General features: G+C 36.8%; 1 protein-coding gene across 4 annotated transcripts in view; it reads left to right on the top strand.

The window, feature by feature from the left end:
* ASPH (aspartate beta-hydroxylase) overlaps positions 1 to 27,877 on the top strand; it is a 169,921-nt gene that overhangs the window by 4,513 nt on the left and 137,531 nt on the right. For 2 of the 4 annotated variants that reach the window (XM_010830318.1, XM_010830307.1), the window contains exons 2-4: positions 6,683 to 6,832; positions 7,581 to 7,625; positions 9,060 to 9,128. In XM_010830318.1, coding sequence (XP_010828620.1) covers positions 6,683 to 6,832; positions 7,581 to 7,625; positions 9,060 to 9,128 — 264 coding nt within the window. Of the gene's footprint in view, positions 1 to 3,370; positions 3,531 to 6,682; positions 6,833 to 7,580; positions 7,626 to 9,059; positions 9,129 to 27,877 lie in introns of those variants that run through there. The other 2 variants (XM_010830324.1, XM_010830312.1) reach the window with 2 other exon arrangements.

Genomic DNA, 27,877 nt, shown 5'->3' with positions numbered 1-27,877 from the left:
GGTGGCTTGGAGGAAGTCATCACTCTTGCCCTGTGAGAATCCTGATGGGTTTTCACCTGGTCAGTTTTAGAAGAGGAAGAGCACTGGATTCCATGGACATAGGTCTTCGCTCTTGTGGTCTCCAGTGATGTCAGGCTGACAGTAAAAATCTCAGAGCACACTGTAGAAGTTTAATCTTTGCTTGAACCTAGGAGTTTGCTATTAGTTCCAGCAGCTGTTACAAGGAATAGTTAATATTACTTCATTTCTCTTTGCTAGGGTCATAAAGATATGATTTGCTATATGCAAATTTTATTGATTTAAAAGATTTTATAAACTTGAATTATTATTGTAAGAGGTCAAACCAGTCATCCTAAAGAAAACCAACTCCAAATATTCACTGGAAGAACTGATGCCAAAGCTCCAATACTTTGGCCACCTGATGCAAAGAGCCGACTCATTGGAAAAGACCCTGATGCTGGGAAAGATTGAAGACAAAAGGAGAAGGGCAGTAGAGGATGAAATGGTTAGATAGTACCATTGACTCAACGGACATGAATTTGAGCGTACTCTAGGAGATAGTGAAGGACAGAGGAGCCTGGTGTGCTACAGTCTATGGGTTTGCAGAGTTGGACACAACTTAGCAATCAAGCAACAATTATAAGAGATAGTTACTTGGAATTCAGGTTTTCTTTTTCCTTAAGCAATGTTATTTTAGAGAGATTTCATCCTAATGGCCCTATCTAGAGTAACAGGTCTGCCATTATTGTGAAACTGAGGAGGTAAGATATTTTACTGCAATACCTGTAAAATTGTTGGAAGAAACAAGGAGAAGGTTAACTCTAGGGTGTGTAAATATATGTGATAAAGATTTGTGGAGAAGAATTATTTGGAGCTGTATGGAAGGATCCTCGGGGTGAGGTGTACCCATACTCAGTAGCTGTGATTCTTGTCTTGGTTTGACGTTTGGCCCCACACCTGGAATTAGGGCCTTGCCCAGGCCCATAAAGGGAGAGAGGAAGCCCTCGTGGCCTCTGCAGGCTTGTTGGCAGGCCAGGGCCATGAAAAGAGCTGTAAATTGGGGCTGAGCAGACCTGTGCATGAGTCCAGATGGCTCCAATCACAATGCGCCATATGCATGACTTCAGCAAATAGTTGCAGGCTTCCTTCGTGCCAAGACACTTTTCTTCCCCCTAAACTTTAAACTTTTTATTCTGTATTGGGGGATCACCAATTAACAATGTTGTGGTAGTTTCAGGTGAACAACAAAGGGACTCAGCCATGCATATGCATGTATCCATTCTCCCCCAAACCCTGCTCCCATCCAGGCTGCCACATGACATTAAGCAGAGTTCCCTGTGCTATACAGTAGGTCCTTGTTGGTTATCCATTTTAAATACAGCAGTGTGTACATGTCCATTCCGAAGTCTATAACTATCCCTTCTCCCGGCCTCATTAAGTTCATTTATTTGCATCTTCATAGATGGACCTAGAGAGTGTCATACTGAGTGAAGTAAATCAGACTGAGGAGGAGAAATATCATATGACTTCTGTTATATGTGGAATCTAGAAAAAGATGATGCTAGTGAACTTACAAAACAGAAATTCTCCAAGACACTTTTTATGGGCAAGGAAACGGAGGCCCAGATGTTTGATGACTACCCTCAAATCAAAGGTTTTGAAACTTGAATTGAGGTCTCTTGAGTCTGAAATGGGCTACGCACTTGTAAGTATGATGGCTTGGTTTCCAGTGTTCCCAAGAAGGGCCTCCAGTCACTCTCACTTCCTCTTTGAAAACAACAAAAGAAGCTTCTGAAATATTTGTCTAGGAAATCTGTATGATGGTGATCTATCTTAAACCCCTATCAACAGATGATTCTTTATCATTCAACATTTTAGTCAGTACTGACTTCAGCAGGACAGATCCTTGAAGGGAGGAATGACTCTTGGTCAGGGCACCTAAGACCCTGGTCAGTTTTGCTTAGGTGTCCCTGCTGCTCTGTTCACTCTGTCCAGGCTCTGGGCCATTGAATATTGGCATCATAGGTGCTGACTCCTTTTCAGGACATTTATCTGTTTCATGTGTGTGTGAAGTATTCAGTTTGACTGAAAAAATTCAAGACTCATGAACAACTTTTAAAGGTTGCTGCCTCGCTCTAGATACAGTGTGTGCTAAATTAATTTAGTGTATTGATCAGAGCTCTGATGAAATCTGTGAGCTGCTAAACTGGGAAAGATTGAAAGCAGTATGACAAGGGGGTGGCAGAGGATGAGGTGGTTAGATAGCATCACAGACTCAGTGGACATGTGCGTGCTAAGTTGCTTCAGTCGTGTCCAACTCTGAGACCCTGTGGACCATAGTCCGCCTGGCTCCTCTGTCCATGGGGTTCTCCAGGCAAGAATACTGGAGTGGATTGCCATGCCCTCCTCCTGGGGATCTTCCTGACCCAGGAATCGAACCTGCGTCTCTTACATCTCCTGCACTGGCAGATGGGTTCTTTACCACTAGCGCATGGATTTGAGCAAACTCCAGGAGACAGTGGAGAACAGAGAAGGCTGGTGTGCTGCAGTCCATGGGGTCACAGAGTCAGACATGACTTAGCAACTGAAAAACAACAACAAATCTTAAATCAGTGAATAAACTGGGCTGGTTTTATTTCCCAGAAGAGAATATTTGGAGAGGGGGGTAGGGAGAAGATGAAAAAAAATCAGAATACAGTTATGCAATCTCTTTCCAGTTTCCTGAGATGATTTATCTAGTGTTTCCTAGATGATTTTCTTACTGGTGAAGAGTTCCTTCTTTCCCTGTCTACTCCCCTGCCCACCATGTCTTCCTCCCCAGCTCTCTCTCCCTCCTTCTCTAGGAAACAATTTTTTATTGTCACTTTACTTTTGCTGTTGAGGGAATTAGTCTTGGGAAGGTATTGTCTGTGATTCAGAATTCTAGAGCATTGATGCATTTCTTACTTTTTAGGGCTCTGTTTCATTAGGACAAACTAAATAATGGACTTTTTACATAGGCATTGGATTAGATTCCCAAGGGTCAATTCAAGCTGTTGCTGGGCATGGGGCTACATTTTATAGCAAGACTTATTTCAGTTTTGAATGATTTGGTATTTGGCTAAAAGCACTGAAGACTGATTTCAGAAAACCCAAACTGGCAGCACGTTTTTTCCTCTTTTTTATTTTTTAAGCATGCTTGATTTTTTTTTTTTTTTTTTTAGATTTTGGAGTTGGGGAATAGGATCAACTAAGAAAGGGATCCCAGAAGTGGGAGAAAGGCTGTCATACTCTTAGAAGAGCATTTCAGCCCAAGTGATTAGCAGTATTTGGCCCTGAGGAAGAGGCCTCTAAAAATAACTGGTGAGCAGAGTTTGCAATCAGGTCCAATTTCAGCTCTAGAGGCCTTGCCCAAGGAACTGCTGGCCTGTCCACAGCGCCAGTAGGTAGCAAAGGGCCTGTGTCGTGCCTGATACCTGCTCACAGGGCTTTGGTTTTTTTTTCCTTCCACATATATTATTCATGGATTGAAGAAATCAAAATGGCAGAAGGTAAAGTTATATTTTTGTTCTTTGGGTTAAAAGTGGTTTGGAAACAAGACGGCAGTTTTTAGCTTGATTTTCAGTTGTGCGCTGTTCAGATATTTTTGGCTAAGTGCTTTGACTGCATCTTCTATGTTTTCCATTTCAAACTCCTGGAGATCTCAGTGTTTCAAGTAGTTTAATTTTTCATGGACCAATCTGTCTTTAATATTAATGTTAAGTTTTAGAGTCTTAACCTAGAATATCTTTTATTGTATTGTAATATCAGGGACAACATTTTACAAACTTCAGATAAATGAACAAGTGGTTTGTCTTGGTCTTAGAATTTAATTACAGTGATTTTAAAGAATTGTGTGCATTTAGATTTCATATAAAATTTTAGGAAATTTAAGGGCTTTATGATTCCTGTCTTGTATTAATGAACATACTTAGTTGGCTGAAGCAGAGCCTTATGTGTGGAAATGGACCTAATTTTTGTGAAGCAGACGACAAATGCAAAGAAAGGACTTAGGGATTTTATTTTGTTTTTTCAAATTGAATCATTAACCTTCAACTGTTCTTTAATGGTGTGTTGATTTACATTTTTGTATGTGTTTGTTTTTGCTTTTCTTTGTGAATTAAGATAGTCTTTTTAATGGAAGGCAAGTTGTATTGGCTCATTATGTCAAAAATGTGTTTAAGAAACATAAAATAGACATGTTGAAACTGCTTCCAGTTCTCAGCTACCTAAGCAGTCACTGGAAGGATTCTATTATTAGTGTGGAGAATATGAGTCTCTCTGCTTTGAACACTGTTTTAAATAAATGGTGAAAATGGATCACTTGACCATCCTGATAAAGAAGAATATGAGATCTGTTTCTGATTTTTAGTTCTTTTTTAAGGCACTTCTCCCCTTCTCCATGGATTGCTTAATCTAGAGTGAAGCAAAGTCAGCTGTTACTTCTGACCCACTTTTATAACAGTTCTTGGCTCCAAGGGTGTGATATTCTGTAATGCAAAAAAGTAATCAGTTTGATGAATTGCTTTTGTGGTTTTTTAAAACTTTAAATGTATATACAGTCTTGGAGTATAAATATGACATCCCTAAAATAATGCTTACCAAAGCTCATTAAATGGTTGATTTGTAATTCACTTATAGTTCGAGTTATGTAATTGACCAGATGCTGGGGTACATCTTCTATTTTGCCTTTCCTTCATCACATAAAATTCTTCTTGTCCCTAGCCCCATCTTCATCTTATCTTAGAAAAGAAGGACAAACTATTAGATGTTTTTCCAGAATATGTTTGGAGCAGAGTACTAGTTTCACATATGCTTGGGGAGTTTTAAACTCTCTAGAAGGGTTTATCTTACTATGGTCTGTTTAGTTTGGTTGGACAGAAACCGATCTGCCCTTTGGGACTAAGCACACCATATTTACAAAGTGATGTATGAAGAATGTGTTATTTGGTGTCGGTTTAAAAGTTCCACTAAAAAGATGGTTCAGAAAAGACACCTTTCTGTAATTTACTGTTTTGTTCCTTCATGAATTAGTAAATAATAACAGTAAAAAGATTGATGCTACTGGAGTAATACCTAATTTATTTGACATTATGAAGGGATGGATAAAATAATGCTAATCATTTCATGTTCTAGCTAAGTAACATTTACCCTTTCTTTGACATTTACCTTTTAAGCAATAAATCCATTTAATAAAAAAAAATTTGAATAAAAATCTTTCCAAAATTTTTTATACATTTTTTGCACTGTTAAACAGTTTGAAACAATGGTTTAATGGCAGAATTAACTTGAATGTCATTATTACTTTGTACTAAAAGATTATTTTAATAGTTAAGGACTATAAGTTTTATAGTTAAGGTCTGGTCACCAATAAGCATCAATCATAAATGGCTTCCTGCCATTCTTTTCAAGTTCTTATGTCTACTTTTGCTAGATTCAAATATTTTCTAGGCACTTTCTTCCATCAGCACGTTACTGCTTTAACTCCTTTGGGTTAGGCTGTCTTTAATGTCTATTTAATTTTGTTCAATGAGTTAGGAAACTTTTTTTTTTTTTTTTAATTTTATTGGAGTCTAGTTGATTTGCAATGTTGTGTTGGTTTCAGGTATACAGCAGAGTGCAATTATGCATATACATATATTCATTCTTTTTTAGGTTCTTTTCTCGTACAGTTTATCACAGAATATTGAGTAGAGTCCCCTGTGCTATACAGTAGGTCCTTATTGGTTGTCTATCTTATATATAGTAGTATGTGTGTGTTCATCTCAAGCTCCTGTTTTATCCCCTGCCCTCCAACCCTGTAAGTTAGGAAACTTGATTGAAGTTGTTAGAATCCTCTAAAATGAATATTGGCGAAGGAAATGGCAACCAACTCCAGTATTCTTGCCAGGGAAGTGCCATGGACAGAGGGGCCTGGTGGGCTAGAGTTCATGGGGTTGCAAAGAGTTGGACGGAACTTAGGGACTGAACAACAACATAAAATATATTAAATGTATCAAATGTGATACATGACAGTTCTGGTGAGCAGGACCTTACAAAGGTGTTTCTGCATCGAGACCGATTTGAAAACCTTCCCCTGTGTCTGTGGGTCCCAGTGGATCCTCTGTAGAAGGAGCACTGAACTGCACTGCTTGGCTTCTCTTCTTCCCTGACCTCTATTTCCTATAAATAGTTTCCTTCCTTCTGTGCTCTCTGCCTAAGAATATGGAGCATTTTGAGGAAAGCTTTTTTCTATGGCAGTTAGAGTATTCCAGATTCTACAGAAACTAAATGGAGCAGGAAAAAAGGGTTTGGCTACCTCTGTGGTCTTATTAAGCTGTTGATAGACTCTGAACTTTGAAGGAGGTTCTATTTAGGTTGTTTGGATACAGAACTTGGAACACACATAGCAATTTTTATTTTAAAAATAGTCATTAGTAGTTTATTTCTTTCATTACTTCAACATTAGGGTCTTAGGTATGTGGTTTTGTGTCGAACCGTAAGTCTTTTTCATTTTCAGAATCTTTGTGTAACATGATTTAAGAATTTAAACGACAACTAACTTTGAAGTGATTTAGCATTGTAAGCACTATCAAATTCCTGGAGAAATATTTCAGTGAAAAGAGGTTCAATAAAACTTTTTCTTCTTATATAATGACATTTTCCCTCTTTTATTTTTTAACAGAGACGAAACAGGGAGGACTCAAGAATGGGAGGAAAGGAGGACTTTCTGGAAGTTCATTTTTCACATGGTTTATGGTCATTGCACTGCTCGGAGTCTGGACATCAGTAGCTGTGGTCTGGTTTGATCTTGTTGATTATGAAGAAGTGTTAGGTAAGGGTCTTCATGTTGTTTCTTTTTAGTACTGTTAATTTCTGTAGCCTTCCAGTGGTTCTCAGAAGGGAAGGAAGAAAAGGGGACGTTAGCAGGGTTAGCTTGGAGTGATGGCTTCAACTTCTTTCAACTTCTTTGAACATGATCTGTTGAAGTAAAAATAGACTTACATTGTTTGCACAGAAAAATTGTATCAAATAGTACACACTCCCATGACATGGAATAGTCTATCATTTCTATTCCATTTTGTTATATTATGAATTTTTAAAATAGGTCATAAGCCACTGAATTTATTCAAGGACCTGTGAATGGATCATAAACACAACTGGCAAGACCCTGACTTAAAGAAAGCATTTCAAAGCATACCTTCTGTGTCCTCATTGAAATTGTGGGAGGACACGTCTGTGTGTGAGTTCATGTGTAGGTGTGCCCTGTACACTGTTTGGAGGAGGTTGTCGTGTGACTTCTGAGAGTTGTCTTCCTTCCTTCTCTTTTCCCCTTTCTCTCCCCATAATCACTGCAGTTCTTCATGATTTTTTTTTACTTTGATGATTCTTTGGTTTCACTTGATCAAGTCTTTTTTTTTTTTTTTTTGTAATTGAGGTAAAATTCACCTGACATAAAATTCAACATTGTAAATATGTAAAAACATAGAGGTCATTGTTTTTTAACTTTTTGTGCTGTCATCATTATTAATTTCAGAATATTTAAACGCAAGTAACAATTTTGTGTTTTTACATGCATGCAGCCAAAGCAAAGGACTTCCGTTATAACTTGTCAGAGGTACTTCAAGGTAGGCTCTTGGAGTTGAATTTTAAGTCTACTTGTGTTAGTCTCTAAAACTGCACCCTTAGGCTACTATTTTAGTTATCACTTGCATTAAAGAATGTAAGTGATAGGACCAATTTTCCTTTTTAAATTTCTCAGAAAGTATAGTTTCTGGGTTCTTTTTAATGTTATTTGAATTGTACTATATGTAGCCTAAACTGCAGACCAGTGCTTTTCATTTATATTTTCTTAGATATAGAAATGATAACTTCCTTCACTCTCTCACTATTATCATTTTCAATATATGTGTGCTTTGTAAACCAGACTTCTACATAGCAAGTTAAATATTTTCCTAAGTAGGACATAGCAAGTTAAATGTTTTCTTAAGGGCTCTGGGAGGGTCCAGGTTGGTCATACCTATTCTACTCCCAAAGTTCTTCATGCTGTTATGCAATGTGTTAATTTACTTTTTAATAAGAAATGGCAGCAGTGTTGCCAACTAGTGTTTTAGTACTGATACTGTATTTGTGAATGTGGTTTAAAATATTGTTTAAAAATGTGAAATTAATAAACCTCTTCACATCCATTGTCCAGTGATGAATTATAAATCATGTCGATTTTTGGATGTTTTTAGGAAATTGAATGTATTTGACTCACATTTGAAATGCTGAACATAACAGTGCTGAGATGATAAAACTTTATTATGCCTTAAAATTCATACTTACTGTTTTTGAAGGAGGAACTCTCTGCTTGTATTGGCTTTTCAGCTTGTCTGTTTTAAGTCTTTTTGTTTTTCCTTAGTAGTAGGTGACTGGTGCTAATTATGTTTTTAAGTAAGATAACTGTAAGTGTTCTTTGTAATTTCAAAAGGCCAGTTTTACATACTTTATTTCCAGAACAGTCTTTTTTTAAAGGTTGATTCATGATGCTTGTCATAGTCCTTATTATTAAAGATAATCTATCCTTTTATTTTTAGTACTTGTACTTGATGTGAATTACATATAGTCTTTGAGACTCTGTGGGTATTTAGTTTTGAATATTGATAATATGAGGACCTTCTATATTATAGAAACATTAAATTTCATGTAACTATTAGAAGTGGATCCATATTGTTCCTTATATATGTTGAAAATTTTATCTAAAATATTTTTAGCAATAAAATTTAAAAATATTATTCTGAAATGATTAAATATCAGGGTATTGTTAAGCCCTGAAAGAAAATATTATCTCAGTTATTTCTTATATTTGTTAGGTGAATGTTTCCTTAATCTATAAGTGAACTGTCTTCATTTTTAAGTGAGATTATCATTTAGCACAACTTTTCTTAATGAAAGGAGCAAAGAGTTGCCTTGCTTGGTAGCATTAATAACTAATATGCAGGACTGTAAGGAGTAGTAACACCTTATTAAATTTGGCTTCCCTTTTGTTCCCATATCCTTCTCTGCTTCTCCTCTTGTAGGAAAACTTGGAATCTATGATGCTGATGGTGATGGAGATTTTGATGTGGATGATGCCAAAGTTTTATTAGGCAAGTACACATTTTTTTTTTTAAAGTTAGTGGTGCTGAAATATTGGAAGCAAAATAATATTTAAGTTTTAATAATGTCTGTGTTAATCATTAACATTTTATGGAAGATGTTTTCCCATACTATGTATTCTTGTTAGGATGAAATGAATAGCATAATTATTTTTCCATAAACTCTCACATTTCAAGTTACTTTTGCAAATAAATAAGTATACAGCTCCTGCACAGATGTTCCTAATTGGTAATATCATTTCATGTGTGTTTTTAGATTTAAAGCACTTTATATTTTGAACGTAGCATTTGGAAATTTAATGTCCTAGTCTGTTTTCAGATATGGTAATTACAGCCATTCTTGAGCATCATTTGACATATTTCATGTCCATTTGAAAGCATGAATTTCTAAAAGCTTACATAAATTCATTTTGAAATAAAGTAGTGGTAGTAAACATCTCAAAATGTCCTATGATGTTTGGAAGGTAACATTAAAATATAAACTAGTAATCTTTGGCCAGATTTCTTGATTTTTTTTTTAAGTCTTGACCCTTCTTTTTTATCACCAGAAATGCCTGTCTTAATCATTGAGATGTTTTTTTGTGATAAAGAGGTGATATTTTTTTCATTTACTTTAACATGCTGTTATGCTATACAAGATGGTGCTGATTTTAACACACAAATTGTATATAATCCGGCCTGATGAGATGTATTTCTGCTTGTTAAACAGCATCTTTTCCTTTGTTTAGTATGTAGCATAGTGTGTATCGAAATACTTTACACTGAAGTCTTTAGAAAAATAGCAAATACGGCAAGGTATTACATACTAAGCTTAACAGAATAATAGCACAAAGAAATTCTTGCACCATTTTGTATATATTTTCTGGATATGAAAAAATGGGAGATCCTGCATCTGTAACTAATGAAATATAATAAAAGTTTTTAATTTTGACTTACTGTATGTCATCTTGTTACTGCTCAGTGAGAATTATATTTGCTACTTAACAGTGAAAGCGTTCAATACCCATGGAATTTCTTTTCCTGTCTTAACCATAATAGAATTTTCTATATAATTTTGTCATTACATATCTAAATTTGGGTTTCTATAAATACAGTAAGTCCTCAGAAGACTATAATCTTGGCATGTGAAAGAAAGAAAATCATATAAAACTTAGAACAGTGCTGATTTGCTTGCCTTTAAGTGGTTAATTACTCTATTTTATTACTTTTCTGTAAATGACAAATTCTGAATAGCAGGGCTTTTTATTTTAAAAATAGCTTCATATGGGCCAAGTTTCCTTGTTTTAGAAATAATATTACCTACTACATTTGGTTGTTTTTTTGTTTTTATTTTTTTTAAGGTGCTTAAAATCAGCTATTGTCTATTAGGAAACACCAACTATTAAAAATTAAAATGATATATCTTCTATAGCACATATTATTTCTACTGCAAATTCACATTAATAAGTTGATTTTTAGAATTTTAGATTTCAAAAATTTTTTCCCCTTAGTATTTTTAAGCAGCCATTAAGAGTTTAACTGTAATTTAGAACATTCTCATTTGTGGGTAGCCACGTATGTGGAATGGGCAAATGGTAACCTGATCTTTTTATAAGAACCATATACTGGGAGTAGAACCCAGTTGGTTAACATGAAGGTTCATTTGGTAATTTGACGATTACATGCAAAAAGGCTATGACACACTATTTTACTGTATTATGTGTACTAATTCACAGTTGGATTGTGGCTTTGGTAAAGATGAAGGACACGAATGTGAACTGTTTGTCCTCTAACCTTATTCTATAGCATTTGAATTCTCTGCGTGAAATACGACCTTGATGGGAATTGAATTTTATGACTAAAGTTCTTTTCTACGTTGTGAGGTTGTTGTCGCTGAGTTGTGCCTCTGTTACTGGAGGGTGATTGCAAGAACCAGGTGAATTTTGGGGGGCTCAGGCGCTGCTGGGCTCTGTATGCTCAGGGAGAGATTATGGGGGAGCAGATTGTGTACCCCAAAAAGAGCTAGACCTTGGGATATGCTCTGCTTGGAGAAGCTGAAGCTCTAGTGTAAAAGCTTTGGATTAAGGCAAAGGGAATGCCCAAGAGGGATGAAAGGAGGAAGTCAGAGCTTAGGTGAGAGCTTGGCAGGGCAGGTGTGATAATATTCCTAGTTATGCTGAACTTCCATAGGTTTGGCATTTATTTCATTAGTATTTCTTCCTGGAGTCTTAAATTTGCATGTATTTAAATTTGACCCATTTCAGGAAATGTATACATTCATATTTAGATTTCTTTCACATTTCAAAGTTTGGCTTTTCTTTTAAAATATAAAGAGAAAATGAAATACGTGAGTATATCAAGATCAATAGCTGTCATTCATTTTATTATTTATTTCTGGCCATGGCCCTTATGGTATACTTTGAAAATGTTCTAAACCTGGTCTTGTTTATATGGCTTCCTAGTTTTGTGGCCACATTTTCTAAAATAAATGTCTTTGATTTAGGTTTGGATGATTGAAAGTTATACTGTCCCAAAATGTATTCTTTGAAAATATGTTTCCCAAATGAAATCAATAGGAAAGAGGAATAAATACTGAGTAACATTTTCTTAGAGTAACATTGCTTCAGGAGTAACATTTTCTTAGAGTAACATGACACATGGTTATCCTTTTGTCCTGCGACTGGTACTCAGCTGGCCTCAGGTATGGCTAGAGAACAAAAGGGAAGGTAACTCTTAGAGCCTTGACAAATATTTGTAGATTGACAGGTGCATGAGTGTGCAGAAGGGAAGGCTGGCTGTTGCCCAGTCAGAGGCACTCACACCCTGCTCCTTGGTTCAGGCCTTCTCTTAGAGAGAAAGAATTGTGTACCCAGAACATATTTTCTTTTTAGACTAGTTCTTTTGTCTTAAGAACCACAGAAAGGTGGCATAGTTGAGTAATTAGTTTTTTTCAAATGTTTTTGCCCATTTGTCACATACTTCAGCCTGTCATATTGAGGGGTAGTAAAGTTTTATATTTTATATTCAATACTTGAAATTACTTATACTGGAAAATGGAGAACAAGAAATATATTTATTCTAAATATGTGATAGTCACTCAGTTGTGTCTGACTCTTTGCGACCCCATGGACTGTAACCTGCCAGGCTCCTCCGTCCATGGGATTTTCCAGACAAGAATATTAGAGTGGGTTGCCATTTCCTTGCCCAGGGATTGAACCCAGGTCTCCCGCATTGCAGGCAGACTCTTTCCACTTGAGCCACAGGGGATGCGCATTTATTCTAAATACACAGCTTCTATGTGTAGCTTCTTTTTGAACAAGAAGAAACAATGTTATTTCCATAGAGTCTTGACTGGGAAGACAGATCTCTGTTCAAAGCTTTTGTTAACTCTTCAATTCAGTGAAGAGACATTCTGGGTTGATCAAAAAGTTATTTAAATACCAGCTATAGTTTGTGCCCCCCACCCCACCCCAAATACATGAAGAATGGCACAGTGTAGTTCTTCTGTGGACTAATACAGAGAAACTATAACCTTTAATATTAGACTAGTTGTCTTATTATTATCCCTTCCCTGCCAATCTCGATTGCCAGTAGTTATGCTTTGTGGACAGATTTTGTATTGCCAAAGCCAGGAATACCGAATTAGGTGGTTCTAACCTGGAAAGCTCTACAGTCATGGATGTTCACATTTCTTACAGCCAGAACCCTCCAGCCTGATTTTTTTTTTTCCACCCTGTCAAAATTATAGAGATTGACAGTGTTTGTGGACTTTGAGACCTGCTGGAGGCAAGAGACTAGTCATACTCAAAGCCAATTCTTCACAGGAAGACAGCAAATGATAAAAACAATATATATGTTGCTTTCTTTCCATCATGGGGGTCGGATGGGGGCCAAGACTTAAAAATAGCAGGCATCAGGGGTCTTTGCAGTAGAAGCTAACTTCAGGAGCTGGTAAGTGGAGAACTCTGGAATGTTCCCCGTGCAGGTGACTGATCACGTTTCATATTGGTAGGCTGAACGAATCATTATTAATTCTGGCTGACTCTTATTATTTGTCAGAATTATAGGACCATGAGTCAAGTAATCACAGCATAATAAAGCTGACATCTTACAGTGTTAAAATTTAAGTTGATTATCTGGTAGAATTGGAGCGCACTGATACCCATTTATTGAAGCTGAACAGTAAGCCTGCTAATCATGTTAATTCCAGAGTTTCCTAAATTAACTCCAGCTCCTAAAGGGAAAAAAATTGATGAAACAAATGTTTCTATTTTCAGTGAATATTTATTGGTGTATGTAAATATTTGTATAATCAACTCTCGATATTATCTGGGTGCTAAATGAGGCGAGGTGGGGCTTGTCAGAAGTGTCTTTTTATCCTCATATTATTTTTACTCACTTCTCCCGTTGAAGTGGGTGAGTCAGTTTTGGCTGATGCAATTTTGTGATTTTCGGGTTCTCGATTCTCTGATGAGAAACCCGGTGAGGGACTGGTAGGAAGGCTGAAGATTGATCCCACCGCCTTTCCTTTAGTCCGTATGATTGAGAGTTGATTGTAAGATGTGCATCTTAACCCATTTCTTTATTTTCCAAAATGTCTTTTCTGTAAATGTCTTTGACCATGATGCACATCCTTTGTTGAGATCACTCTTCCAACGCTTCTTTTTTCCACTTAACTGCTCTCATTTTCTCTTTCTCTCTTCCTTTATCCTTATGTAGGCCTGACCAAAGATGGCAGTAATGAAAATATTGATTCTCTTGAGGAAGTCCTTAATATTTTAGCAGAGGAAAGTTCAGATTGGTTTTATGGTTTCCTCTCATTTCTCTATGATATAATGACTCCTTTTGAAATGCTAGAAGAAGAAGAAGAAGAAAGTGAGACCGCAGATGGCGTTGATGGGACGTCACAGAATGAAGGGGTTCAGGGCAAGACTTGCGTCATCTTGGATTTACATAACCAATAACTTTGATGCAGGGGCTGAAGTCACTGGCTTATGAACCCCCGAAGCAGTCTCCTTTTTCTTTCTGTCCTTCGCTCACCCAGGGCTTAACATGCAGTGGGGCAGCGTGATGGGACAATACAAGGCAACCATGTGGTCTTCCCCCAGTACAGCGCCTAACTAGTCCCTTGCTTGACTTTCCCACTTGAGGAAAGCAGCATTCTCCTCCTAGTGGTTCACAAAGTGCATTGAGAATGATGTTCTTGGTAGTATAATTGGTTTCTGTATCATTTTGTTTCAACTCATGTGCTCACTGAACTAAATTCAGAAACTTAATAGATTGTTTTGTGATTAACCCTTGCTGCCTGTCCTTCTAACATGCTGTTCATTAAGATGATTACAGTGGGATTGATTATAAAAATACTGCTAGCATGATTCATGCTTTCAATGCTTCTCTGTTGATCCTTAACATGATTGATGTGTAAAATGATGGCTCTTTAAAAAGCTATTTTTTATTGTAATTTGTTTAGGTTGATTTGTCAGATGGATTAATAACAGATTTCAGTGTCACATTCTGTATTCATGGTGCTTTGAAAATAACTCCATGTTGTTGCCTTAGGGTACTTCAATTGCTGTATTCAGATAGTAGTGTGTCTGAATCTTTCTCTCTATGAAAGCAAAATTTATTTTTAATTTCATTTCCAAATATACATCCAGAGAAAGTAATTTGTATTTTTCTTAAAGGAGGCTTATTACACAGGAAGGAAAATGTGAATATGTATCTTAAATAATGTTGTACATATTAAAATTATTCATCCTAAATTACGGTCTTTTTCCATTTTTTCCTATACTACCTTATTAATTGGCCATCAACTTTGGCTTAGGTATAATATGGTTTTTAAAATTAAATTCATTGAAGTGGTAATTCTTTTTTTGAAAATCTATTTTTGTGATTAGAAAACCTTAAAAACACCTTTGAATTAATTCATTTAAAATGAGTTTGCTTCAGTGATAGCAAGAGCAATGGTATTATTAGACATAGGTAACATGCATTTCTTAAAATTAGATTTCATTCATTCCCCACCTCAAATAAAGCTCTTACAGCTTAAGAGCGATAAGACCCAAGACTCCTATTTCTTTTTCCCTTTTTGAGAGTGGTGGTTCATGTTTTTACATCTTTTTGAGCCTCTGTGAAACTTAGCTTAGCTTTGGTTCTTTATAGAGCTTAACATTGGAAAATATTTGTGTTTTTTAACATTTTATTTAACTATAACTTCTACTTTTCAAATATTTATTCTTATTTTTTCCCTTTTAATCAAGTTGCTTTCAGAAAGTGGATTATTCACCATTTTTTTCAGAAGGGAATATGACCAATTTAGTTTCTTTTTTAGAAGTCTCTCTTGCAGGCTGTCAAAACAAGAGCCTTCAAGTAAAAGTTTCAAATCAGAACCCTAGAACCTATCAACTTCCCCTTGACTTAATATTTACATGTGTTGGGGAAAACTGTCTAGTTTGCTAATCTTACTTTTAAAAGCATTATTCATAACTCCTTTTGGAAACAGATACATGTGTTATACATTGGGGCCTTCCCAGGTGGCGCTAGTAGTAAGTAACCCACCTGCCAATTCAGGAGACATAAGAGATGTTTGTTTGATCCCTGAGTTGGAAAGATCCTCTGGAGAAGGAAATGGCAACCCTCTCCAATATTCTTGCCTGGAGAATCCCATGGACAGAGGAACCTGGTAGGCTACAGTCTGTGGGGTTGAAGAGAGTCAGACAGGACTGTGAGACTTACCACACACGTACATTATACATTGGACAATGATCTCCTAATGCTTAAATGATTATTATAACCCTAGTTTGTCTTTTCCTAATTATTCAAGGAATATGCTTCATTCTGTTAATGTTTCTGACAATCAAAAGCTTCTAATTTTGGAATGTTAATATTTTGAAGCAAATGAGTAGGATTTAATAATGTTCTTTCTGAAAGTTTATTCTGTCTTTGTCCATATTTATAATGTTTTTTCACTTTGAATTTGAGTTCTGTGACAGATCAGAGTTTGTTAGGTTTAAGTTCAAAGGGAGTCTTAAGCCTCAGAGAAATTCCTTTAGTCCAGTGTCTGAGATGTATTTTTTAAGGCAGTCTTGTTTCTTAATGCTTCATTGCTACTAACTCTAGAAGATGTTTGATCAGTTTATGAGAAATAATGAAATTTGTGTGTTAAAAATGTTCAGAATCATTAATTTTTCATCAGACTGCTTTTTTGTCACAATACTAATGTACACTTTATGTACAGAAATTAATTATGCTGTATTTTTGTAAATGAAAAATAAGGATGTAGGATCCTTTGCCATTTTTTTGGTACCCCTGCTGATCAGCCCTTTGAAAAGCCTCTGATGATGATAAAATCCAGGTAACTGGTGAACCCCTGACTTCTGTGACAGCCTTCAACTTGTTCCCACAGCTTGCTTTGGTGAGAAAATAAAGGTATTTGCCAAACTGGTATAAAGTACTTTGAAGCTGATCAAAGTAGTCTCGTTTACATTTTATTTACTATATATGTTATAGTTCTTAATCTTCTAAGGATTTATTGTGTCATTTTCTGTTTGAGCATAGAAATACTTTACTAGCTTGTGTCTTTTAAGCTTAGGAACAAAAAAAAAATGTAATTGTTAGTTTGAGTGTTTATAGTTCTTAAGGAATTTTACATTGTTCTATATTTTTGGTAAAGAACCTGCCTGCCTATGCAGGTGACATAAGAGATGCTGGTTCGATCCCGGGGTTGGGAAGATCCGCTAGAGAAGGGAATGGCAACCCATTCCAGTATTATTACCTGGGGAATCCCATGGACAGAGGATCCTGGCAGGCTAAGGTCCATAGGGTTGCAAAGAGTCATTTGCAACTGAAGCAACCTAGCACTCACGTACTTAAATCTGCGTTTCCAGTTTGGAACAACCGAAAGCACTTCTGAGTTCACATGGCCTTGTCTGTTCCGAGCTGCCCTTCCTCAGATGGAACTGCTGTTTGTCCAATTGAAAAGGCACTGAGTTCTCTGGAATTTGGTGCAAAAGCAAGGAGGTGGCACTCAGAGGACTTCATTTTTGCACTTCAGTTTCTTTCAGCCCTTATTTCCCCTGGGATGTGAGGGGTGCAATGTAAGTCAGTTGGAGAGGCATCTCCTGGGTTCTGATGCTTGATGTCCAGCTGCCAGATTGCTGTATGTTGCAGATGACTTGGACATGATGGAATGCTGGGTGATTCCTGCTGTTTCGGGCTTCCCAGGTGCCTCAGGCCATTGCCGGAGACATGGGTTTGATCCCTGGGTTGGGAAGATCCCCTGGAGAAGGAAATGGCAATCCACTCTAGTATTCTTGCCTGGGAAATCCTGCTGGGCTACAGTCCATGGGATTGCAAAAGAGTCAGATACAACTAAGCAACTGAACATCAACAATCCTGCTTTTTCATCTTGCACTTGATTCTTTATTCTAGAAATTACCTCCCTGTTGTATAGAGCTGAATGCAAACATGTAAGAAAAATTGTTTTCTCTGCTTGAATTCTGGTTATTCTCATTTAGCAGCAGATGGAACAAAATGTTTCCTTGTCTGTCCTGATGTTTGTAATTTTGGAGAATTAGCAAAAGCAGATAGAAGTAGAGACAGATATGAATTTGAACACCCACAGTTACACCTTTTGGGGACTGACACTCAGTTCAGTTCAGTTCGGTTGCTTAGTCGTGTCCGACTCTTTGCTACACCATGAATCGCAGCACGCCAGGCCTCCCTGTCCATCACCATCTCTCGGAGTTCACTCAGACTCACATCCATCCAGTCGGTGATGCCATCCAGCCATCTCATCCTCTGTCGTCCCCTTCTCCTCCTGCCCCCAATCCCTCCCAGCGTCAGAGTCTTTTCCTTTGAGTCAGCTCTTCACATGAGGTGGCCAAAGTACTGGAGTTTCAGCTTTAGCATCATTCCTTCCAAAGAACACCCAGGGCTGATCTCCTTTAGAATGGACTGGTTGGATCTCCTTGCAGTCCAAGGGACTCTCAAGAGTCTTCTCCAACACCACCGTTCAAAAGCATCAATTCTTCGGCGCTCAGCTTTCTTCACAGCCCAACTCTCACATCCATACATGACCACTGGAAAAACCATAGACCCATCTTAAATCAGATCCTGCTCTATGAAACAAGTCATTTTCTGCATTTTGGGGCTATGGAAATTTCTCTGATCACCATGGATGTGCACACTTTTTATAAAATTCAGTGATGCAGACTTTATTATCACAAGCTGATTGATTGATGAAACAGTATACTGAGTTCTCTGCCTTGGTTATTTGTTGAGATGACCATGTGACACACAGGAGTAGATATGAACTAAATTTTGAACTCCTTAAAGTTGGGAGCGAGGTTAGCCTGGTTTTGACTCCTCTTCAAAGCTGAGCCCAACACGGTATTTATTAAATATTTGCTGGGGTTGGTCCTGGTGATGAGAACTTTAGGAATTACTCATTGTATAATAAAACATGATTTAAAAAAAAAAAAAAGCTTAAATTAGTGAAAACATTATTGGGTATATATTTTTTTTCAAGAGAAGTGATTGACACTTTGAAGTTTAAATACAGTGACCTGACCTATGCTAGTAAAGGTCTTCAGGTGATTTTTCTGCTATCTCATTTGTATTTGAGTCTGCATTTTATCTTTGTTCATGCTCTCACTCTCTGGATGTAATTCCTTCGTAGATTTTTAGTCTTTCAATTCTCCGATGTTCTGATCTTCCCTTATCCTTGAGGGGTGTAAGGTTTGTAGCTTCCTTTTTTTGAAAATGTCCATGATAATATTGTTATGCCATCTATTTAAAAATAAAAAGAGAATTGGTGTAGTGTTTTTTGGTTTGTTTTAAACTTTACTGCCATAGTATTACTTATACATTTAAAAATGTATTTCTTTAGTTATGCCTCATTTTTTGTGTGTTTTGCAACTAGATCTTTTATTTTTTTTAATTGGCGTATGGTTGCTTTACAATATTGTGTTAGTTTCTGCCGTTCAGCGATGTGAGTCAGCCTCCCATTGAGGTCACCGCAGAGCACTGAGTGAGTTCCCGGTACTGTAGGCTCTCATCAGGTTTCTGTTTTGGTGTATAAAGTCCTCGCTTGTATTTTACAAAGACTAGACTCACGTTCTAGAGTGACAGGCTAACTCACAGGATCTTCTCTTAGGCATCTGGAGCTCATCGGTAATCGGCGTTGAAATATATCATGACGCTTTGATAGGCAGGAGGAAGATACAAAACAGGCTCGGGGTGACTCACTGGTCTCACCAGGGACAGTGGGAGTGACTGGGATGACCTAAATATGACATGATACCCAGCCAACCGATTCTGTGACCAACTCCCTGAAAGCCTACTTGGGTTTCTGTAATGGAGCCAGTCTTCTAAAATTGTGGGGGAACCGCAGGTCCGACCATTGGCTTCATGATTCAGCATTTTAATTTCATCCGTAGCATTTCACTTGGAAAATGTATCTGATGTAGTGTCTCTGAGGCAGTTGCCACAGTAACATTAATTACTTTTAGGCAACTGTCTCAGGTTCTAAGAGAAAAATATAAGACCTGCTTTAAAAAAAATTTTTTTCCCCTAATTTTCAGTATAAGAATTCCCAAAGCATCAACTGAGCTATTAATAATAATCATTTTAAAACCATCAAAGTAAACTTACAGGGCAAAAAAGAAGCAAACATGATGATGCTTTTTTTTCCTTTTTTTTTTTTGCCATTCTTTTTGCCCATAGCCACAAGGTAATGCTTGTCTGGTCATTGCCTTCAATTAGAACATATTCTATCAATAAAAACAACTTTCATCCAAATAAAAGAGTACCAAGATGCTTCTGTTTTAGACACCAATTGATACATCTTTCTCCATAGTATTTAGAAATTATTTTTAAGGAATTATTGTATTATCATGAATTATATTGTTTGATGGAATTGTTATTTTTTTTTTTTTTGCCCTCCTGCGCATTGGCTATAGTCATAAAGAGAGAAAAGAAGAAAAAGAGGGTACGTTGTTGATTTTGCACAGTATTACAGGGAGAGTCCACACTAGCCATTGATATGAATGGTAATTTAATTCTGTCGAATTAGGAATATATAAAAGCAAAGTTTTAAATCACATATTTTCTTTTCTAATCAACTAATCTGATGTCGATTTAATATATTGGCTTATTTATGACAAAAATTAACTCTAGCCTTTTCACCAGTTTTGAGTACATCATAATATTGAAGGGGATAGTCGGATTCCCACCACTCTGCTTTGTAAGGGAGTATCTAGGCCTGCCAGTCAAGAATGTGTAGAAATGAATGCAGGGGTGGGGGCCAGTAGCATCATTAAAAGTGTTTTTTCATGCTTTATATTAATTTTTTTTGCACATTGGATAGTACTCATGAATTTTAAAGTTGTCATTAAAATAATGAGTTTTATATTTTATCTAAACAAACTTTATTGGGGAGTGGTCCAAGATAGCATTCAGTATTACCAGGTGGTGTGCTGTTCTTGATAGAATTTAGGAAACAGTTGGGCTTTGTCTGTGAAAGATAGTAGTCAGACATACACACTGGTTTTGGTTATGTATGTATATCAAATAACCAGACAGATAGAGATAGCCACATGGAACAGTTCATTCACATTTCTGTTTTTAATGTAATCAGTGGTAAGATATAGTATTACTTTATTTTCTCCAGAATGACAGTGATGATATCTCAACCAAAATAAATGACCATTCTCATATGAACTATCGCATTTGATAGAAACAAATTTCCATGAAGAGAAAGGGGAAGGGATTTAGGAATGGAGGAGGACTCAGAGTATAACAGGAGTAAAAATATCTCATATTTGAAGTGGGAGTGTGGTCATGGTTTTGAGAAATGTAGAGGGGGGTTCCATGGTTTCCAGCAGGAGTGCAGTAAGTCTTCTACATACAGACGTTCAAGTTGAGAACTTTCAAAGATGTAAACATGTGCTCCATCAGTGTCAGGCGTGAGTGACATTGCAGCTTCCATCTCCTATTGCTGACTGTCATTCAGCTCTACAATCTCCCACCTCCTCTCCCTCTTCCAGTCCTTCTTGCCTGTTCACTTAATGCCAGCCCTTGTATATACCAGCTGTTGTACTGTACTACTGTAATTTTCAAGGTACTGTAAGGTTAAAAATGTTTTATCTTTGTGTGTTTGTCTTTTTATGTGTTATTTGTGTGAAAACTATTATAAACCTATTACAGTGCAGGACTATATACCTGATTGTGTTAGTTTGGTACCTAGGCTAACTTTGTTGGACTAATGAACAAATTAGACTTACGAATGCTCTCTCAGAACGGAACTTGTTCATATGTAGAGGACTTACTGTATGTGTAAAAGGGTGTAGGGGTTTTCTTGGGACAACACTCGAGACCTTCACTATAGAGGACAGGTTGTACATGGTGCTGCGTCCACAAGGGATGAGCAGGAGTCACTAGATTTCCCATCCTGGTGTACCCAGGAAATGGATTGGCAACCTGGAATGCCACTTTGGAAAGTTTGCTGATGCATGAGTGTAAGAAAACATTTATGTGAACAGAAGATAGAACTGGGAGCATCAGCTGGCTGGGAATGAAATTGTAGGGAGGTGGCGTTGACGTTTGTTGTTTTTATTGTTTGGTCGCTAAGTCTTGTTCGAACTCTTCGTGACTCCATCGACTATAACCCGCCAGGCTCCTCATCCTCCACTGTCTCCCGGAGTTTGCTCAGATTCATGTCCACTGAGCTGGGGATGCTGTCTAACCATTTCAGATCTTCTGCTGCCCCCTTTTCCTTTTGCCCTCAATCTTTCCCAGCATCAGGGTCCTTTCCAATGAGTTGGCTCTTTGCATCAGGTGGCCAAAGTGTTGGAGCTTCAGCTTCAGCATCAGTCCTTCCAATGACTATTCAGGGTTGATTTCCTTTAGGATTGACTGGTTTGATTTCCTTGCAGTCTATGGGACCCTTAAGAGTCTTTAGCATTAGTAGCAGCACCACAACTCAAAAGCATCAGTTCTTTGGCACTCAGCTTTCATTATGGTCCAACTCACTGACATTTGTTAGAAGGTTAAAAAATAAATGCATTATCAGAACTTTCATTTGCCTAGAGAGGAAATAGAAAGCCTTTGCAAAGTTTTTAGATGAGTCAGTATATCCCTCTATAACTATATAATTCTTACTTATGTAGTTTTTTATAGAAAAAATTTGAAGCTCTGGGGGTAAAGCCGTGATAATTTAGACAATAAAAAGTAAAATTCTATATAAATGTGCTGTCCTGTTTTTGAGAGGCAGTGATGACTGAGTGGGGTCCCCAGGTCCTTTCAACTCTGGTGCCTGTAATTAATCATCCGTGTCTAAGCAGAAGTCCACTGGCGTCCGGGAACCAGTGAGAGGGAAATGTCATTCCCAGTAGTAATTAGACATTTCTAAAGCCAACAGTTCTTTCAGATCTAAAGCAGGTTGTGAAGTTAATTAAATCAAAAATAATTTTTTTTGAAAAAAAAAACAAAAAACGTAGTTTTTGGTTATAGATAGAGTAAGGTTCTAAAACGACATACAAATGATAGATATTTTTGTATGTTGGAGGAGTGTATTTTTTAAATGGTGAATTAAATCTGTTAGTCAATGCATCTGTTTAACTATTTTATAGACAGTTTTTTAATTATCTATTTTCTGTTTATAACCTATTTTCATCTTGTAAACACCAACAGAAGGACCTGGTGGGTTAGCCAAGAGAAAAACCAAGGCTAAAGGTATTTTCTGTTTTTCAAATTAGCCTTGAGTGAATCAAGTTTAATGCTTGAATATGCATGAAAGTTTATAGATGTGTTTTGTAGATGCAGCTACTAATGCTAAATGTTACCGCTTTTTGGTTTTGGGTGCACCTTTGGTCATAAGTAGTTTTCTCAAGATTTCATTAAAGAAATTTCTGCCTCAGGCTTTTAAGTAATTTCCTTTTCAAATTATCAAAACCTTGTAATAGTCTTTAAATTACACAGACTAAGTTTGCAGTATACACGTCCTACTTTTCTTCTAAAACATTTCTTAGTCTAAATTTTTTAGTTAAGTTGGAAATAGAGATGAATTCATCAGTGATTGATTTCCTTTCTCCAAAAGCTGTTGATGCTGCCTTAGAGCACAATTAAAGCTAGTGTGATCAAACTTGTAATTTTCAGTAAAGTGAAAACTTACAATCTGGAGCACTGCATTATGCCAGCATATAATTTGCTGTATTTGATATTTTAATTCACTGAAAATCATTACACTTGTTAAGCATTCTATATGGTCTAACACTTATTATTGCAGGCTTATTTTATATCCCCATGGTTTTTCTTGTTCACTTGAAACACTTGTAAATATTTCTGTCCTTTAGGGAGAGGGGCATGGGGAAAGTGCATGCTTTTTATACATATATATAAACTTATAGTATTTTTTTGTGTTCAGTGCTTGGCACATTGTAGTTTGATTTTGGTGAAACATTAACAGGTCAGACTTTTACTGTGTGGTTTATAGGGTTTGTGATTTGTGCTTTAATTTTAAGATGAAGAACTTTTAATGTTTTAACTTTAGTATCCCACCTGAATAATTCCTGGGAAGAAAACAGAATTTTTACCATTTTATTCTTATGTAAATAACTATGAAATAAATGGCCAATAAAGTATAATTTTGCCCCTTGATCTAGAGAGGCAAATTCAACATTAAAGATTTAATATTTTAAAACTGTGTGCAGAGTAAGACCTGCCAGCTTTGTACTTGCATTCTGCCTTTGCCAGCGACCTTTTCTGTGTTACTCTGGATGGTGCTGAAGGAAAATGAGGACTCTGAGGATGGTTGGTGATTTATGAATTCTATTGTGTATCTTTAGGAGGTTTTAATAAAATTGGGAGGAAGAATTGAGTAACATTTTGTACTGCATAAGTTTTACATGATTCTGATGTGCAGAAACATCCTCCATATTTTATTAAAGAAATCTCTTTTTTGTTTCTGCTTACATGCTACACTATACAGTGAACACCTGGCTTCTCTTATGATTTCTTAATGAGAGAAGCAAGAAGCTGAAAATTCAAAGGTTTTGCAGTCAGGACTGTTAAACTTTATTTAAAGCAAGTTGAAAGCAGCACCTGTTGCGAGATTTGGAATCACCAGTAGATTCCATTCAATTGTTGTCTCTCCTGTGAGCATGGACAGCACAGGTGTTAGCTTGGAGTGGCGCTACATAAAATAGCAGAAAATATACTTAAAGGAATACTGATTCCATGATGTTGAATAAGAATAGAAAAGAAGTTCTCTTTGTCATTTTAGATACTATAGATAACAACCTTAAAATTTCACATTCATGGAAATTGTATTTTTCTAAGCTCAGAAAATTAAATGGTATTTAACTTTTCATTGGTGCAATATATTTGTTTCCAAGGAATGCAAATGCAAATACTTTAAGGACATAATTTTTTGTTAGAGCTAAAGATTTTAAAATTATCTTTGTGCAGATACTTGCAAGTTATGGAAAATTTGTTCTTACATTGCCAGTGTTCCTTTAATTATGTTGTTAATAGCTGTGAAATGTGAGTTGTTAACACTTTGAGTAAAGTGCTGCCTTTGTGGATGGGCTCATTTTATTAATCTTGCATGTTAACCTTGTTTTGAGACAAACACACAATATTGCAAGCTAGAAAAATATGAGTCTAGCTTTTCTTTTATAGCTGATACCTCATAGAGGTTTGCATCTGTTGTTGTTAGCCAATTTAAAACTAGTGGATGAAAGTCACTTTTTGAATGATCATCTCGTGTATGGGGAGATAGAAAAAAAGGTAATTCTTTTGCACTAAGTTGCTGTCTATGAATTGAGATGCCTTCAATAAACATTCTTTCCTTTAATTGGAAAACCTGGAAGTTAAAGAACTCACTAAAGAAGAGCTCAAGAAGGAAAAAGACAAGCTGGAGTCAAAGAAAGAAAGCAAGCATGAAGAGAGAAAAAGGGGGAAGAGAGAAAAAGAGGATGACCGGAAGGATAAGAAGATTGCAGATTCAGATGCTTCCAAGAAAGAGGCTCCTAGGGGTAAAAAAGACAGAGAAAAGGAGAAAGTGGGACTGGAGAAAGGTACTAAAGCCAAGGAAAACAGGAGGAAATCCACGAATATCAAGGATGTTCCTGGTAAAGTGGCACCCAGAGACAAAGATGAGCGAAGGGAAGAGAGAAGCTCTGCCAAACACGCACACTTAGCCAAGGGAAATAACCAGAAAAGAAAGAGCTAAAGCTGGAGCAGCAGCATCTCAGGAAATGGTAATAATCTTCATCGTGATTTGCTCCTAAAGGGCATAGAAAGCTTAGTATTGCTCTAGTTGGGGAAGATGTGTCATGTAGCCAATGAATATATTTATTGGTGCTCAGCAAATAAATTCTTTGAAATTGAGGTACCTGTCTCATGCTCCTACGTTTAAAAGATGAAGTTTTTAAAAAATACGTAATACAAATGTGATGTAATAAGGTCTGTTTTTATTAATTTATTGATCATATATCCAGATAAATGTATATGTAATCTGAATTGTAATGAATTTATTAAAATAGAATATCTTCATTGGAGTGAAGTAAGAATTTTAAACTTTTAAATAGTATTTATACGCAGAGTGATTTGTAAGTTTTAGGAATGAGAAATAGGGAGTTAGGAAGTTACCTTCTTTTTCTGTTGGCTGTTTTTCTTCCGTCCTCTTTCCTGCGTTCCCTTTCTTCTTCACCTACTCTTTTCTTTCTCCACTCCCTTTCTCGTTCCCCTTTTCCTTCCTGTCTTTCTCTTCCTGCACCTCCCCCCCACCCCCAAGCTCTTCTGAGGGCATCTCCTCAGGATGTCACCTGCATGTCTCACTCCCATGGCCCAGCCAGCTCCCCCAATTCTCTGGGACTGCCCCTTCCTGAGGCTCTTCCCCACTCAGCTCCACCTTTTACATCTCCTTTCATTCTCTCCTGCCTGGCCTTGTACAGTCTGCTTTGCCTCCCTTTTCACCCCTCCTTGCCGCCTCATTCCTCACCCCTCCTCAGTATCTCTCCCTTTCCAACCATCTGTCTCCCACCTTCTCCTGTCCCCCAGTAAACACTGGGTATTCACTGTGTTTTGAGAATTCTAGAACCAGCCTTGGATAAAAGAGAATTTTATGTAGAAGAACAATGTTAGAACACTTGTTTATGATATCTTTACAGACTCAGAATCATTATAGAAGGTTTTAGTTATTTCAAATTATAATGTACTTTCATTTTGTATCACGATTTTTCAGTTCTGTTGTTGGAATGGTGCGTATTTTTCATATTTGATTGTATCATAGTTGTTTACCATTTCTAAGGAGTTGCTAATCTGAGATCTAACTAGAGATCAAAATTGAATTCAGAAAACATTTAATAAAATGAAATTTCAGTAAGAAGTACTTTCTGACAAATAGTCTGTGCTGTTCTGCATGAAGTCTTAAGTCTTTAATGGTGACTGCTGGCAAAATTCAGTTACTGAATTTGAGGGGAGCACCCTGGTTTGTTGTAACAAAATTGTAAGTGCTGCCACAAAAATTTTATTTTTTTAAAAAAATAATTCTTCAGCTTTTTCTATGAAGAGCTTTTAAAAGCAGAGATTTTGGCCCAATTAAAGATATTTCAAGTCAGAAATGAGAAAGCATTAAGTGTAAAATTTTCTAGAAGTCTTGTGCATGTTTTATAATATTGTGGCAGCTTTTCCTGCTTAAAACCAAGCACATGCATTCATTTAGTTGACAAGAATTCCAACTGATATAATAAAATTACACAGCATGGGGGCCTAGAGAATATCCCGTCTAATATCTGTAACCCAGTCCTATGATTTTATTGTTTAAAAACTGAGGCCCAAAGAAATTGTCACATGTGTTAATTTGGGGTTTTATGTGCTGATCAGTCTGAATTATGTTGTTCTTATAGATCAATTCTAGGAGCACAGTAAACCACAGAGAATTTTATGGCTCATTTGATTGGTAAATGTAGGGCTTGAAGTGAGTATCAATAGATCTCAAGTACACACCTGTAATCAGAGCTGATTCTTCCTTGCTCTGTCCTCAAGTCTTAGTTCTATTGACCTATATTTTACTTTATTCTCCATGGAGGTTCTACCACTTGATGAGGGTGGTAGCCTTCCACAGGTCCTGGAAACAATCTTTCTAGTTTAGCCATCCTTGTGCAAAGATGCAGTTTTCTGGGCTGGCTCTGGGAAAGAAGTCGTAGGAGTCCAGCTGTCCTGGTTGGGTCTGGAAGCATCTGTGGCCAATTCTGTAGTTGGGGTTGGGTCCGTCTTCCCAGGCAGGCTCCTATACATAAATCTTTGGGGGTGGAGGGTGGTATCCCTTTCAAACCATGTGACATTTCCTGCAGAACAGAGTTTCTGGGAAAAGAAGAGGGAGGCTCTGATAACTGAACAGAATGAAAAGCAGAACTATATCCAGCAACCATATAAAATTATAACCTTTAAAAAACATATCCTGACGTTTGATCTTGCCAAGATAAATGGATTGAGTTTTTAAATTTATGTACCAAATTTTCGTGTTAATTTCTGTACAGATGACTTTTTTTCCCCTCCCTTGCAGAGGAGGGCAGAGAATTATAATTACCTTTAGTGAGGGCATTCTGGTAATTTTTACCCTGGTTTTTGAAGGACGGTTAATCCTACAGGGCATAATGTACATAAATGCTAAACTTTAAGAAATTGGTGATAAAAATTTAGAAAAATTAATCAGTGTAAGCAAATAAACATGTTTTGTTGTTGTTGTTGTTATT

This window comes from Bison bison, unplaced genomic scaffold (genome assembly GCF_000754665.1).
Source record: "Bison bison bison isolate TAMUID 2011002044 unplaced genomic scaffold, Bison_UMD1.0 scf7180017858917, whole genome shotgun sequence".
Taxonomy (NCBI): Eukaryota; Metazoa; Chordata; class Mammalia; order Artiodactyla; family Bovidae; genus Bison; species Bison bison.
This window is presented reverse-complemented; position numbering and strand designations above follow the sequence as displayed.